Raw genomic sequence first — 14,294 nt, 5'->3', positions numbered from 1 at the left:
AAAAAACATTTATGAATATTTAAGATAATGAAGGATCCACACTCTCAATGTCAACACCAGACATGAAATGTAAGAACAGATGATACGTTTCAGCTTGTGTTTTTGATCTGACATCACACTAGGCCAGGAGATCCTTCAGCAATTATTATCTATAATGGGTTCAGGAGCCATCGCAAGGTTAAATGGAGGTGATCTATTAAACTCTGTCCCTGATGAAATAGTAGAGAGGGGATAGTGATTACTATTGTCACGTTGTCAACCTTCATGTCCCTTAATGATGACCATAACTTTACGTCTAGTAGGATGTAATCGATTGTACTGCTCTGTCCACCTCTCCTGAATGAAACTGCCCTATTTATATCAAGATGAGTTTGCCCCTTACATGCCCTCAGACTCCGGCCAACAACTACTGAGGCCACTTGTAGGGTAGTGATTATACAAGTACGATGTGGGCTCCCTATCAGATTGGGGATCCGGCAGTATTCGGTCTCTTCTTCAGTTACCAAACTAATTGTTGATGAGGGCTCAAAAGAAGTGTTAAAGTCACCTACAACAAATATTTTAGCTACCTGTTGACATAATTCAATCAACTCATCCAGCATGGTCAAAACTGGTGAATCACAGTTGGTGGGCATTTGACGTGAACAAATGTTCAACAAGATCAAATACATGCCCCTTAAAAAATCAGTTTAATGCTCATTATATCTAGAGAATCGATACTTAAGAGCTCTTGAATACATGCAACATCATTTTTTACTGGGATCAACAGCCCAACCATTCTCTGCCCTGAATTTGCTGGAGGGATTACTTCCACACTGCAGGCAGTAAATGCATCCCGGAATACCTTCTTGTTAGCCCAGGTTTCCTGAAAAAGCCATACATCATACATCCCCACGAAATCTATCCAGTCTTGGTCATCCAATTTGGCTTTTACCCCAGTTACACTCCACGAGATCAAGGAAAGGTCAGTTCTGAACACTGGTGCCTGCTGAACAGGAAATTCAATTCTTTGTTCTCCATGGATGAATACACAAGGTTTAATTGTTGTGGTTTCAGAATGGGTCATCTCTATAGGGTCAGTAGTTGCAGAATTTACTGAAGAGACCCTCTCTGAGCTGCCAGCTGCTAGCACAAGCTCTCTTTCTCTTTAGTTGTTCATAACTCAGTCAATCTATTTCATGAAGATTGGAGAACCATTCACTGACAGGCGTGGTTTGAGTACTTAAGGGCTCTGTCATAAAATTAATATGATCTGATTGCACCTTTGAATCTATTGTCGCTTGAATTTGTGTTGTTTTGGTGTGGTTCTAATAATGACATGTTACCCTACTATTCCAATTTTACATTTTTATTGCTTGGTGTTTTGACTTAACTACTCTTTTGGTGCTGCAGAAATACTTTGCTCCATAAACTATGTTAAGCCTCCCTACTCTGTGCCATAGCAACCTGGGGGCTGAGCTCAAAGTTAATTTAGTGACTTTGGGGGTTCAGCCTGATTAGGGTTGAGACTTTTCCTTGAGGTGGGCAGTCTCCAACCCAGCGTTCTTGTGTGTGCGTCCTTGAGAGGAAAGGTGTTCCAATAATTCAAAAACAAATACAATTTATTTTTGACTGTCTCTGTCAGGATCATTGATGATAATGGATTACCTGATACACATAATCTCCTGGTAAAATGTGGGTTAAGTGAGATCTATGTGGCCACATTTAAAAGTGGACGTACACAAAACTAACACAAAGAAGCCAAGCGAGATACTGGCAGGTGTCTGGTTTGGGTTGAAAATGCTATGGTTTTGTGGATTCTGTGATACATTTTCTAACCACACAAAATGTTTAGTCTATGCCTCAAGAATGAGAACTGCATCCCAGTGTTAACAAACCTCTCTGCTATGATCTTTACGAAAAGAACTCTAGTCTTGAAAAAACAAAATCAAAATGTAATTTCACTATAACAGTGTGATCTGAAAATTCTGTACTAATGTCCACATTCCTCCCAACTTATACCTGGGTTCAGAGCCTCTGGTTACACATCAGTCCTCTTTTCCACCTTCTCTGTGACCAGCCTTCCGCCTCGAGCCTACTCTCCACACTGTAATGCTCTCCAGTGTAATGTGCAGCACTCTGTTACTTTGTTGTTAGGTTTGCTTTCCTAGATGCAGATACATTGGTCACAGTTTGTACCAGGAAGTGAGATCTCATAATATTGCTTGTTTCTTACCTGTGCAGCGCACTCCTGCGGACTTCGTGGAGTCGCAGTCCAGAGGTACCCTGGCACTGTAGGGACACTCTGAGAGCCTGCGTTCACTTCCACTGCACTGTACATCTGTTATCAGTACTGGCTCATATACATTTTTAGGGAAGGAAGATCCGGTTGTTGCTGAAACTGGAACTCCACACCCCAGCTCTCTACAGACCACTGCAGCATCCTTCATGTCCCACTGGTGGTTACACACTCTTCCCCATCTCCAGGTTTGAATCCGCAAAAATCCAACACAGGGATCCTTGTAATGCGTCAGTACAAGCTTCTCGTAGGGAACTGCAGAAACAGAAGAAATGCACATTGTTACATTCTGTAAACCCTTTCACCCCCTGTATATTTGCAAACCCCTGTGCCAGAGTGTTTGCTAAAATATAAGCATTAGAATTCTCCAAGCATGGATGCACACATTACACTCATAAAACAGTATACTTTTCAATACATTCAGGGCTGCCTGCTGGTGTGTAAACCCCTCAATAATATCTCTTTGCACCCTTCAGTTTTCCTCACACAGGAACATATCTCTGCCCTGGCATGACACAAATCAGCATTCGCCTGGATCCTCAGAGTGTGGTTTTTCATGTGTTTGAGCAGGAATCCACTCTAGACACCCGGGAATGTTTTTTAAATGAGGCAAGTTCATAGGAGACACCAGTGGGGTAACATTAGCTCCAGGGGCCCCTCTGGCACTGTGTGCAGCCAGCGGACCCTTGGCCTGAGAGCACCTGACGGGTCTAGAGCATGGGAGGCTTCACGTTACACCAACGGGGGAAACCTGCACTATTTTGGTTTCGGGGTCTGCCAACACTGAGGGTACCCACTAAGTACAGACGTTTCCACACACTTGGCAGAGAGGAATTGATGCGGATGGTGTTCACAGAAGCCAAACACGTTATGTTATACAGAATTCCTGTAATTCAAAACTACGTGTAAATATATCACACTTTCTTCACTTTTGAGTGCCATAAAACTCCAGAAACTCAAGCAAATGCCTCCCATCAAATATTCCTTATTTGTTTCTGCTAAGAACAGTACCTGCATGTGTAAGAGGGCCTCTTGCATGAGGTAGGAATATACCAAAATGATGACCATCTCAACACCACATTGAAGTATACTGACTTCACATTGTCACAGATTTGATCTTTTCCTGTGTGTTATGATACACCTGGATGTGCAGAAATGGACACTGGTTGGATAACTTCTCAGACTAAGAAAAAATCAAATCACCATTGAGCTCCTCATTGGGGCACAGATGTGGGTGTCTGTGACCCAGACAGGAGTCCCTCTAAAAGCACCCGTCTCATGAGGCACGTAGAGATTAAAGCCCTTGCTCCACTATATACTACAGTCTCCTTGTGTCAGTTCTCAGGATTCTCATGGTGAAGCTCTGTTGAGACCCCCCTGACAGGTGGCATAGTGGGACAATCCATTTCCGCTGCACAGCAGAGTATGCGCTGCAGAAAAACAGCGCATGTTCCAGCGTCACACATTTGAGTTTGGATGCCGGACAGAAGGCTACTGGAGGGTTCAGTGCAGAAACTTTTAACCATTTATATCTAAAAAAAGCTCAAGTTATGAAATGTGTTTGGAGTTGTGGAATATAGGCTGCATCATCGTTAGTTGCAGGAGTACAGTATATACAAGTATATGACAATGCCTATATATATATATATCTAGTGGCGGTCGCCAGTAGATAGTTATAGATAGGACCGAGTTTCCATAGGAAATCTCAAAATTCTATTTTGAATAACTTTGGCGCCGGTTGACGAATCCTCGTGAAATTTTCCAAACTAATGGGACGATCCGCTCAGCTCCTACCCTGAAAGTCTCGGCGTGATTCGTCAAGCGGGGGCCGAGAAAAAAGGGGGGTCCCAAAACGCTTTTTCCCCATGCATTTTCCCATAGGACCTTTAGTCGAAGGTACAGCCCGAACGGCTGAACAGAATTACTTGAAATTTGGCAAAGAGATAGTCCTCAGGTCAGGGAAGTGCCTTTTGCATATCTGGTGTCAATCTGTTCAGTATTTCCTGAGAAAATTGCAGTTAAAAGTACATAAATATCTGCTGTGCCCCCCGTCTTTGACCCTGTATTACCGATATCACCGTGACGCCTGTTCTCCTGCTGACGTGAGTTTGCTGAGTCCGTGTGGTCGGAGGACCGAGGGAGCTGCATTTCTCACAACCGGTAAGGAGACCTTCGCGCTCTGTGGTATCTTGAATAGGGATTCAACGGGTCACGGGATTTTCCTCCTAAATATTACAATTGCAAACAACGGAGCAGGATCCACGTTATTTCAGTCTAAACATGTTTTCCAGCGATGCCATGCGCGATAGGGAATCAGCGACGGATGCCCTATTCCTCAATCTTCCTGAATCTACGAAGGAACCGAGTAGTTCCAAGCATATTGCAGCAACCAATGATGTGAAAACTTTACTGAAGACACTAGAAAAACTGCTTAAAAGCGAACTGTCTAAATGGTGGGAAAAAAAGTCATTAGAAAAACATAGAGACGCCAACCGTGTACCTAGGGGGCTTCGTGTGCTCATTGCTCCTACATTCGAGAACCCCAACCCGAATATGCTACAAGAATGGGCAGTTAATAATCTACAAGCATCAATGAACATGATTAACATTCTGATTAAATATGCGGAAATTGATCGCAATGCCCTTCTAGTGGAAATTGATCGCATTAGTGGGTTACTAGAAGCAACGGGACAAACTGAGGCGATAAATAAGGGAAAACTTGACATTGACACACGAATGAAAAAACATGAGGAGGTGATTAAAGAAAGGCCTTTAAGTTTGCCCGTGATCAGAATGATTACGCTACTGGTAGAATCTTTACATTCGCACGCAAGTATGATAATTACAAGAGACAAGCATTATCTGGCGGCGCCACACGAGCAACCCCCAGCAATGAGGCCCAAATCAGTGATGTCGACTCGGATGCAGTGTCGCTGACTACCAACAGTGACTCGGATGATGGTCAACCAGGTACATCAATGCCACTTTCTTCCAATATTCCCAGCTTTTCTCTAGTAGAGGAACTGAATTTTGTGAGTGAGGACCGGAGGTACGCCTTGCGCCCCCGCAAACCTCAATTCGCGCAAGGGGTACAATCAACCAACGCAGGAGGGAGAGAAGGCTCAGGCACCGCCAAAACTTTCTCAAGAGGGAATTTGCGAAGAGCCTGGAAGAAATGACAAGCGTCACGAAAAATACTGTGATTAACCTTACTGACACAGTATTATCATCAGCTGAGTTGCAGCTCCTGTCCTTGGGCCTCTCTTTTTGCCCCAAACACCGTTTCTCGTACAACCAAACCAGAATCGACTTGTTCAAGTTCGTAAGAAAAATAAAATTAAAAAAATATTTCCAATTGAACACTTTCGAAGGAAATTCTTCTGGTTCTGTCAAGAAAATCAGCGCTTCATCAGGGCCTTTACAGGTCAAAGACATTCCTAACCTACAGGTATTAATTGATCTCCATAATGAAGTTGAAGGTGTGGATGTTACAATGGCCACCTCGGATACTATCCGCCCTAAGACCGCTTCGAGTCCTTTTCGTCCCATCTCAACGTTTCTTCCTCTTATGCCTAAAGATGCTGTCGACGTCTTCAGTGACCGTGTGATTACTGAGCTCAAGGCATTAAACAGGAAGATACCCTTCCAATCACGAAAAAATGACTACCGCAATAAACAATATCATGCTTTGATCTCCAAACTGTAATTCCAATCTTGTCATCAAGAAGTCTGATAAGGGAGGCAACACAGTACTATGGTCTTGTTCCGACTATTTAGCGGAGGCTGAGCGACATCTTTCGGATACCTCTTGCTATAGACACTCGTCCAGATTTGAAATGAAGTCTGCAGAAGAGACAACTCGTAAGAAAATCCTTCACTGGAAGAGAATTGGTCTTTTATCCAAAGAGGAAATGAACTTTCTATGTATTGAACATCCGATGACCCCCATGCTGTACTTTTTACCAAAGGTCCATAAAAATAAGATTCCTGTCCCTGGCCGTCCTATAATTTCTGCACAGGGCAGTATGAATGAAAATTTATCAAAATACGTTGATTTTTTCTTGCAGCCCCATATGACCTCGCTACCATCGTTTATCAAAGATACTACGGACTTTTTAAATAAAGTTAAGGATATCATATGGTGTCCTGATTATCTATTAGTAGTTATGGACATTGAATCCCTTTATACAAGTATTGACCATAAACAAGGCATGAATGCTACAAAATACTTTCTGGAAAATAGGGATATCAATATGCTAGAACATAACACTATGCTTCTAGAAATGATTGAATTATGTCTGTTTACTAATTTTTTCCTTTTTCAGAATGACTACTTCCATCAAGTGCGCGGGGTGGCCATGGGGGCTTGTTTTTCCCCCAGCTATTCATGTCTTCATGTTGGCTGGTGGGAGAGCAATGTCCTCATGGTCACTCACAAGCATTGGTGGAGTCATGTAGTTCATTATTGGTGGTACATTGATGATATTTTGCTGGTTTGGAAGGGTTCTGAGGAAGACGCTATGACTTTTGTTAATGACATCAATGTGAATGATCTAAATCTTAAATTCACTGTTTCTATTGACAGCTTTTCTGTAGAATTTCTAGATGTCCTGGTATATATAGATAATGACAAACTCTGTACCAAGCTACATAGGAAAATAACTGCGGGGAATTCTATTCTCCATGCAACTAGTGCACATCCCCGGCATTTAATTAATAGCATACCTTACGGCGAATTCATTCGTATTCGAAGAATTTGTAGTTCTGAAAGGGTTTCTACTGAATGTCAGATGGCAGCATTTGCTAGATTCTTGGAGAGGGGTTATAAAGCTCATCTTTTGACCCTCGCCCTTAACAAGGCCAACAGTAAACCTAGGGCTAGTCTATTGCAACCTATCACTAAAAATACTACTGTGATTTCAGAACCTCTGGTACAGCCAATACGCTTGATTATCACATTTTGTGCCCAAGAAAATGCAATTCGCAAGATTATATATTCGGAATGGCCTATTGTCCTTACTGATAACATTCTTGGCCCTGTTCTTCCAAGTCTCCCGTCAATCACTTTCAGAAAAGCTCCTTCAATGAGAGATGCCCTTGTAAGGCCTATGATTGTATCTAATACCAAAGTTACTTGGTTAAATAGAAAAGGTTTTTTTAAGTGCAATTCTTGTCGAGCCTGCACCTTTGCAACTAACAGCACACACTATAAAACAGCTTTTAGTGATAACGAGATAGCTATTAAAGAGTATTTAACCTGCCGTACAGAGTATGCTATCTACAAACTCAAGTGCACTTGCAATCTAGAATACATAGGTAGCACCAAACTTCCTGTGCATAAACGTATTCTCCAGTATGTAAGAGCTATAGTTAATTCTGATCAGAATTATCCAGTTGCTAGGCACTTTAAATCCATTCATGACAACAAATTAAGGGATCTGAATTTTACGGTTATTGGGTCAGTTGCCAACCCCGGACGGGGTGGTAACCGTGACAAGCTTTTAAGACAACGGGAGTCTCATTTTATTCTTGCTCTCGATACAAGAGTTCCCAATGGCCTTAACATGAATGAAGATTTGCACAACTTTTTATAATCGCTGTCTGTAGTTTATCTGTATCTTTCGGAGTCATTGTTTATTATCTTGTACCATATATTCTGAATCCATTCTTTAATGTTTTTCATCTCATTTGACTTGCTGCTATTGCTTATTTTATCTTTTGTATTATACAGCACTATTTTGCACGCTCTGTTCACCAGCACCTTAGTTTTTAGACTTTTTACAGACTATTTATTACAGTGGTACTTTTTTACATGGAGGTCATTTATTGATTGTGAGTAACATATATATTTTTCTAGACATCGTATTACTTAGGGATTTTAGCTATTTATGAAGTCCAGCAGTTTTTATTGTTGCACTGATATGGTTGAAAAAAATTATTTCTCTTGTACAGGTTTTACCATGTCATCAGTTGTTTTATCTTTTTTAGAATATTTCAAAAATGTGTGTTTTTTTAATTGGTGACACTTTTAGATTTTTGGTCTAGATATTACATGTGCATTTGAGTGAGATATTTGCCTGTCCTAAAACAATATTGGGGATGGGTAGTTGTATCCTCATGCCTTTTCACATTTATAGTTACATTCAGCTACCTCGCTATGTATTTGTACTCCTTAGTTGCTTTTTGGTCTCATTTTTTCATTGCCCGAAGTTAGGTATATCCAACGTTATATTCTATTAGATGCATTCTATGAGTTTGCTGCAGGTTATTGTGATGGGACACTTGTCCTAGCTTTGTTGGTTTCTTTTTTATTTAGGTAATTACTGAGGTGGTTAAAGTGCACTATGTATCAATTATGTTTACCGCCATTGTATTACCTGTTTGAATTTTTTGATACTATTCAACCTGCATTACCATCTTACTTGTACTGTTTGTCATTTGCCATACACATATCTTACTTCCTGGGTGTTTCTCTGATGCTTTGAGACATTTTTTGCTTATATGATTAGTCTGTCTTTCATTTTCACTATACTTTGGTGCTGTCTCCTTATTTATTTCGTCATCAGTTCGCGATGCATCATGTGATCAAGCTCCCTGCGAGGAGCGAAACGCGTCATGGAGGACACTGGTCCTATGATGATTGACATCGATTTTGATTTGGAGAAATAAATACCTGCTTCACCCACTTTCTGCTGTTGTGGGATTTTGTGATTTTCACGGAGGAGAGAGGTCCGTACCTTCATTTTTCTGCTCAAGTGAAGAGCAGAGAGGGACTGTTTCCAAATATCTATAGCCGCGCACCGTGTGCCCACGTGCGTGAACCATGCGCGCACGGTGCCGTGCGCGAGCATATTTCTGATTGGTGGATAGATGTTAGCAAACATTCGAATCGGTCCAAATCAGGAAGTGTCGGCCGCCATTTTGTCTGTCGCAGTCTGTGGCAGTGAAAAAGAAAGGTGGAGAACGTGAAAAGGGGGCAGTGTAGAGAGTTCCTGACCCCCTAGCCTTTGTCAGGGGGTACCTGGAGGACCCCGAAGGGTAAAAAAACATTTAATTTTTTAAAAAAAAATCGCGGGGTGCACGCACGGTGCGTGCACGGTGAAAAACCCTTAACAAAAAAAAAAAAACATTTTAAACTGTTTAATGGGGCAGGGTAGAGAGTTCCTGACCCCCTAGCCTTTGTTAGTGGTGGGCGGATTTTGCGTATTCGCACTACGCAAACCTCCGCGAAACGATAAAAAATCTCCGCGAGCATGTAGAAATTCCACTTTAGAATTGTTAGTTCGCGATGCTTTTTTCGTGTTCGTGAATGCTGTTTGGGTGCTCGGGGAAAAATATCTTGCGAACACGCATTTTGAGAACGCGAACAAGCAATAAATTACGCGAAGTCGCGGAATGCAGACTTTTGGGCAAATTCGCGTTCCGCGAGCGGAACGGAATTTACCGCCCAGTCCTAGCCTTTGTCAGGGGGTCACTGAAGGACCCCGATGGGTGAAATTTTTTTTTTTCAAAGAATCGCGTGGTGCACGGCAGAAAAAAAATCATAAAAAAATAAAATTAAAAATCAAGTTTAAGTGTTTAGATGTTAGGTGGCTCTAAAAAGAGCCGTTGTGTTCTTTGAGTGTTTTTTGGTACCTACAAGTAAATACCAATGCAGAGTCTAAAGTTCAAGAGGAAGACTCTGTTCCCTTCATCATTGAAATGTACACTGTTTCCTCTATAAATGCCTTGCATGTTGTAACGCAAGTTGTTGTGGTATATAGAACCCATACCATAGTCTCTGAGGAAAGCAGAAACAGACTTATTGACGTGCTTTCTTGCTTTGTCAATCTGCGGACAATGTTGGTTGGACCAGTTCCACTTTTGCCTTTGGCATATATTAGAATATACAAAGGTAGTTTGTGGAAAAAGTGACATCATTTGCACAAATGTGTCCTTAACAAGCATTTCCCGACCTACCCCAGTTAAAGTACCTAGGTCATTTCCACCACAGTGCTCAATTATAAGGTTAGGCTGTGGGAGATGTAGAAAGGATTTCACCAAAGGCATTAATTGGTGCCACTTTATCCCTCTCTGACCAATCCATTTAATTTCTACATTTGGCAAAGCATCTTCCAAGGAGATCTGGATGCACTAAGAAGGTGTCTTTCAGTAGAATGGCAATATGAAAAGAAAGATAGTTATAAAATGGAGGATTACATACTTTTTTTTTAAATAAAAAGAACTCATTGCCTGTTTCAAACCATTCTACACTAAAAACTAGGTTGTATGTTTACATTTTTAAAAGCATGTTTTGTATTGGTTCAGAAAAATGTGTTCCCAGAGAACGTTAGTTTGGATTTGCTGTTAGGTTTGAAAAGTCAAGCACTCTTGCTCTTTGGATAAGAAACATTGTGTGCTGAACTTCTGACCTCTCTGCTCACACCAGTGTTCCGTGATCTGTTGCTATGCTAGCAGGTAGAAGTCATGTTGGGGGTAGGGATCATTTGGAAAGGGTTGACATTTGCAACCAATAGAAATGTGTGTTTCCATTTGAAAAAATGTGGGAAGCAATGTGATTTGAAGTTAACATGTATATGTGTGAAAAAAGAGAGGGATACTTTGCCATTTACTGGTTCTGGTGAGAGGAGTACAGCTCAGAGATTCTGGCTCTGATAATCTGATGTGTGAGTGCCACATTTCTTTCTCAACTAACTAATTTTAAAGGTGAGTTATGAATTTGAGAGGGGATGTATGTGGTGCATTATGATATAAATAATAGAAATCTGTTTCTTCTTTTAAAGTTGTGTTTTACATTTTATGTTTTGGAAGATATTTAACTGCCTTGAACTTGTAAGATATTATGAGTATGTCTTCACCATAAGTTAAGGTGTACTGGTATCACCCAGGAATACTGTTTTGTGCATAGAATCATATCATGAGTCTGTGTGCACACAAGAATTGTTGTCAGAGATTTAATTTGTGTTGCTCTTGTTCTGTAAGACCTGCACTCGTAGGAAAGGGGTAGCTTGTTTTCTTGAACTGTGATGGTTAGCATTTAGCAGAAATCACTAAGATATTTAACTGCCTTGAACTTGTAAGATATTATAGAGTATGTCTTCACCATAAGTTAAGGTGTACTGGTATCACCCAGGAATACTGTTTTGTGCATAGAATCATATCATGAGTCTTTGTGCACACAAGAATTGTTGTCAGAGATTTAATTTGTGTTGCTCTTGTGCGAATTTGTTGCAAGAGACTCAAAAATTTTAAAAAGCATTTTATATTGTTTTTAAGATTTGTATCGTTTACTGTGTTGCACATTAGTAAAATATTTTGGTCAGAAATCCATTACATGCTGCTTTTGCTCTTTTGCTCATTTGCACATCTGCTTCTACTTGTACCGGCCGGTCCCCGTTCCGTCACGGCCTGTGCCAATTGATGCGGACGGACGTGAGGCCATTTTCATTTGTCTAGGGCAGACGAGTAACTTCCGGTTTAATTAGGTTAACGTTCTAGTCTTCACTTCAGCTGCACGCCCCGCCCATCTTTGCCTACTTAACGCGGCTCAGGGCGTGGACGCGCGCAGCGGCGTTCCGAAGGCGCGCCAAAGGCAAGCCCGTCTGCGCCCGTCCGTGCCTGTACGTCGCCAGACGCCAGACGCCCCGATTTCTTGGAGGAAATAGTGAGTTAAGACCGCTATTATGTTGTGCTACTCGAGTCTGGAGCTCCATCTCTTAAATCCCAGTAGACTCTCCCTGCCCAGTACTCATCAACCTCCTTCAGTGGCACATGAGCAGCCCCACCCTGTGATCTACAGTAGAGAGACGGCCTGTATCTGTCCCTTGGTGCCAGATATTCTTCCCTCGAAGGCAACTAAAACTGCCCTGAACCCTCTGTCGGCCCTTTACTTAAACGCTCGGTCCATACCTAAGCACGCGTTTGAGCTCTGGAGCCTTCTAGATGAAGAAAAACCTGGAATTTGCTTTATCACCGAGACTTGGCTCCATGGTCTGTCATCAGCGTGCGTAGCCATAGCGTTTCCCCAACAATATCGTTTGACACGGCTCGACAGAGAGTCGGGAAGAGGCGGTGGTATTGCAGTAGCAGCGACAGCCCCGGTAACAATCCGAGTATTAGATTCGCATTCCTCTTTACAATTGGAGATCCTAATCTTTGCCTTAGACATGCCTGGCTCAGAATCATGGAATGGGGCATTGATATATAGACCTCCAGGTTCGAAGTCACATTTTGTCAATCAATTGCTAGAATTTATCGCACCTCATGTACTTGCGGCAGATAACTTCATCCTACTTGGTGATTTTAACTATCATGCTGAAAAGTCGCTCGGCCCCGATACAGGCCACCTTATTGGGGCAATGTTAACATTGGGTTTGACACAAAAGGTGACTGGACCTACTCACTCTGCGGGTCACACCTTAGATTTAATATTCACTAATTCCCTTAAATTAAATATCAATCCTCCTCGCCCGACAATATGGACTGATCATTCCATCCTTAAACTCAGTATGCCCTCAATCATGCAAACCAACGATAGAAAAACACCTGGATACGGCCTTGGCGCAAACTCTCAACAGATACCTTTTTATCGCATTTTGGGCCTCCCTCACAAGGAGTGAAGGTGGATGCGGTTGATTCCGTTGTTAGTAATTTAGAATCCTCCATCTCAAAGACCCTTGATAAAGTTCTCCCTCTTACAAGGGTACAAGTAAAAAGTAATGCTTCACCGTGGTTCACCGTGGCATTAAAAGCCGACAAACAAAAATGTCGGGCCGCCGAACGTCAGTGGAGAAAATATAAGACTGACGAGCACCGCAGGAATTATACAAATTTTCATTCAATTTATATGAATAAGATTAAATCTGCAAAAAGGGTCTATCTTACTCAGCGTATTAACAAAGCAGCTCATTCGAGTAAAGAACTGTATAAAATACTGAAGGAATTCACTGCTCCCCAGGTTGAGCAATCTTCCTTTGTACCTACCCAAGACTGGGTTGACTCCATTGCTCTGTTTTTTGATAACAAGATCAAAACAATCTATGCCTCATTTTCCTCTCGGGCAGCCGATCTCGGCTGCCATAACACCAACATGAGCCAAACCAGTCTCTCCCTACAACTAAATAACACTCCTTTACTAACCGAGTTTGATCCCATAACAAGCACTGAAGTTAGCGATAGCTTAGGAAGGATTAAGTCTGGCTCCCCTGCCGATCCCTTTAACCCCGCTCCTGTGCCAAAATCGTACCACTATTTGTGGATATTTTAACCTTTGTTTTCAATTTGTCTTTTAATCAAGCCACGTTCCCTCGAAGGTGGAAACTGGCACAGGTTAAGCCCATTCTTAAAAAACCCTCAGCCAGCCCTAGCGTGCCAGCCAATTATCGCCCTATCTCCCTGCTCCCCTACTTTGGGAAGGTACTGGAGTTTTTAGTCAATAAACGTCTTACGACCCATCTCGAAACCCATAGGCTCCTCGATCCCTCCCAGTCCGGCTTCCGTGCGGCCCATAGCACGGAGACTGCAGTTATTGAAGTAGTGGACAATATTAGATTGGCCCTGGATCGTCGAGAATCTGCAATTTTGGTCCTCCTGGACCTGTCGGCAGCATTTGACACCATCTCCCACAGCATTCTTAAACATCGTCTGTGGGAGATTGGTGTCAGAGGGAGGGCCCTGGACTGGTTTGTGAGTTATCTGGCAGATCGTTTTACCATGGTTTCTGTGGACGGGATTGCCTCCTGTTCATACCCAGTAACGGTCGGGGTCCCGCAAGGCTCGATCCTCAGCCCAATGCTGTTTAATGTTTATCTAGCCCCGTTGGCCGATATCATCAGGTCCTACGGTTTTGACACACTATCATATGCCGATGATACCCAGTTGTTAGTGACTTGTGATCCTGACCAGTCGGATGTTCAAACTCGTTTCAAGAGCTGTTTGATTAAGATCAATGACTGGATGCACTTAAACAGGCTTCAGCTGAACGGTGGGAAGACTGAGGTCATCCTATTTGGGAAGG

At 42.2% G+C, this 14,294-nt stretch overlaps 1 protein-coding gene across 2 annotated transcripts in view; it reads right to left on the bottom strand.

The window, feature by feature from the left end:
* The window catches only part of LOC146859518 (CD5 antigen-like), a 722,585-nt gene that overhangs the window by 503,724 nt on the left and 204,567 nt on the right, over positions 1–14,294 (bottom strand). For both annotated transcript variants that reach the window (XM_085650226.1, XM_085650227.1), the window contains one exon: positions 2,216–2,533. In XM_085650226.1, coding sequence (XP_085506352.1) covers positions 2,216–2,533 — 318 coding nt within the window. The remainder of the gene's footprint in view (positions 1–2,215; positions 2,534–14,294) is intronic.

This window comes from Triturus cristatus, chromosome 3_2, assembly GCF_964204655.1.
Source record: "Triturus cristatus chromosome 3_2, aTriCri1.1, whole genome shotgun sequence".
NCBI lineage: Eukaryota > Metazoa > Chordata > Amphibia > Caudata > Salamandridae > Triturus > Triturus cristatus.
Note: the sequence above shows the minus strand (reverse complement) of the source record. Positions and strands in the feature narration are given on the sequence as shown.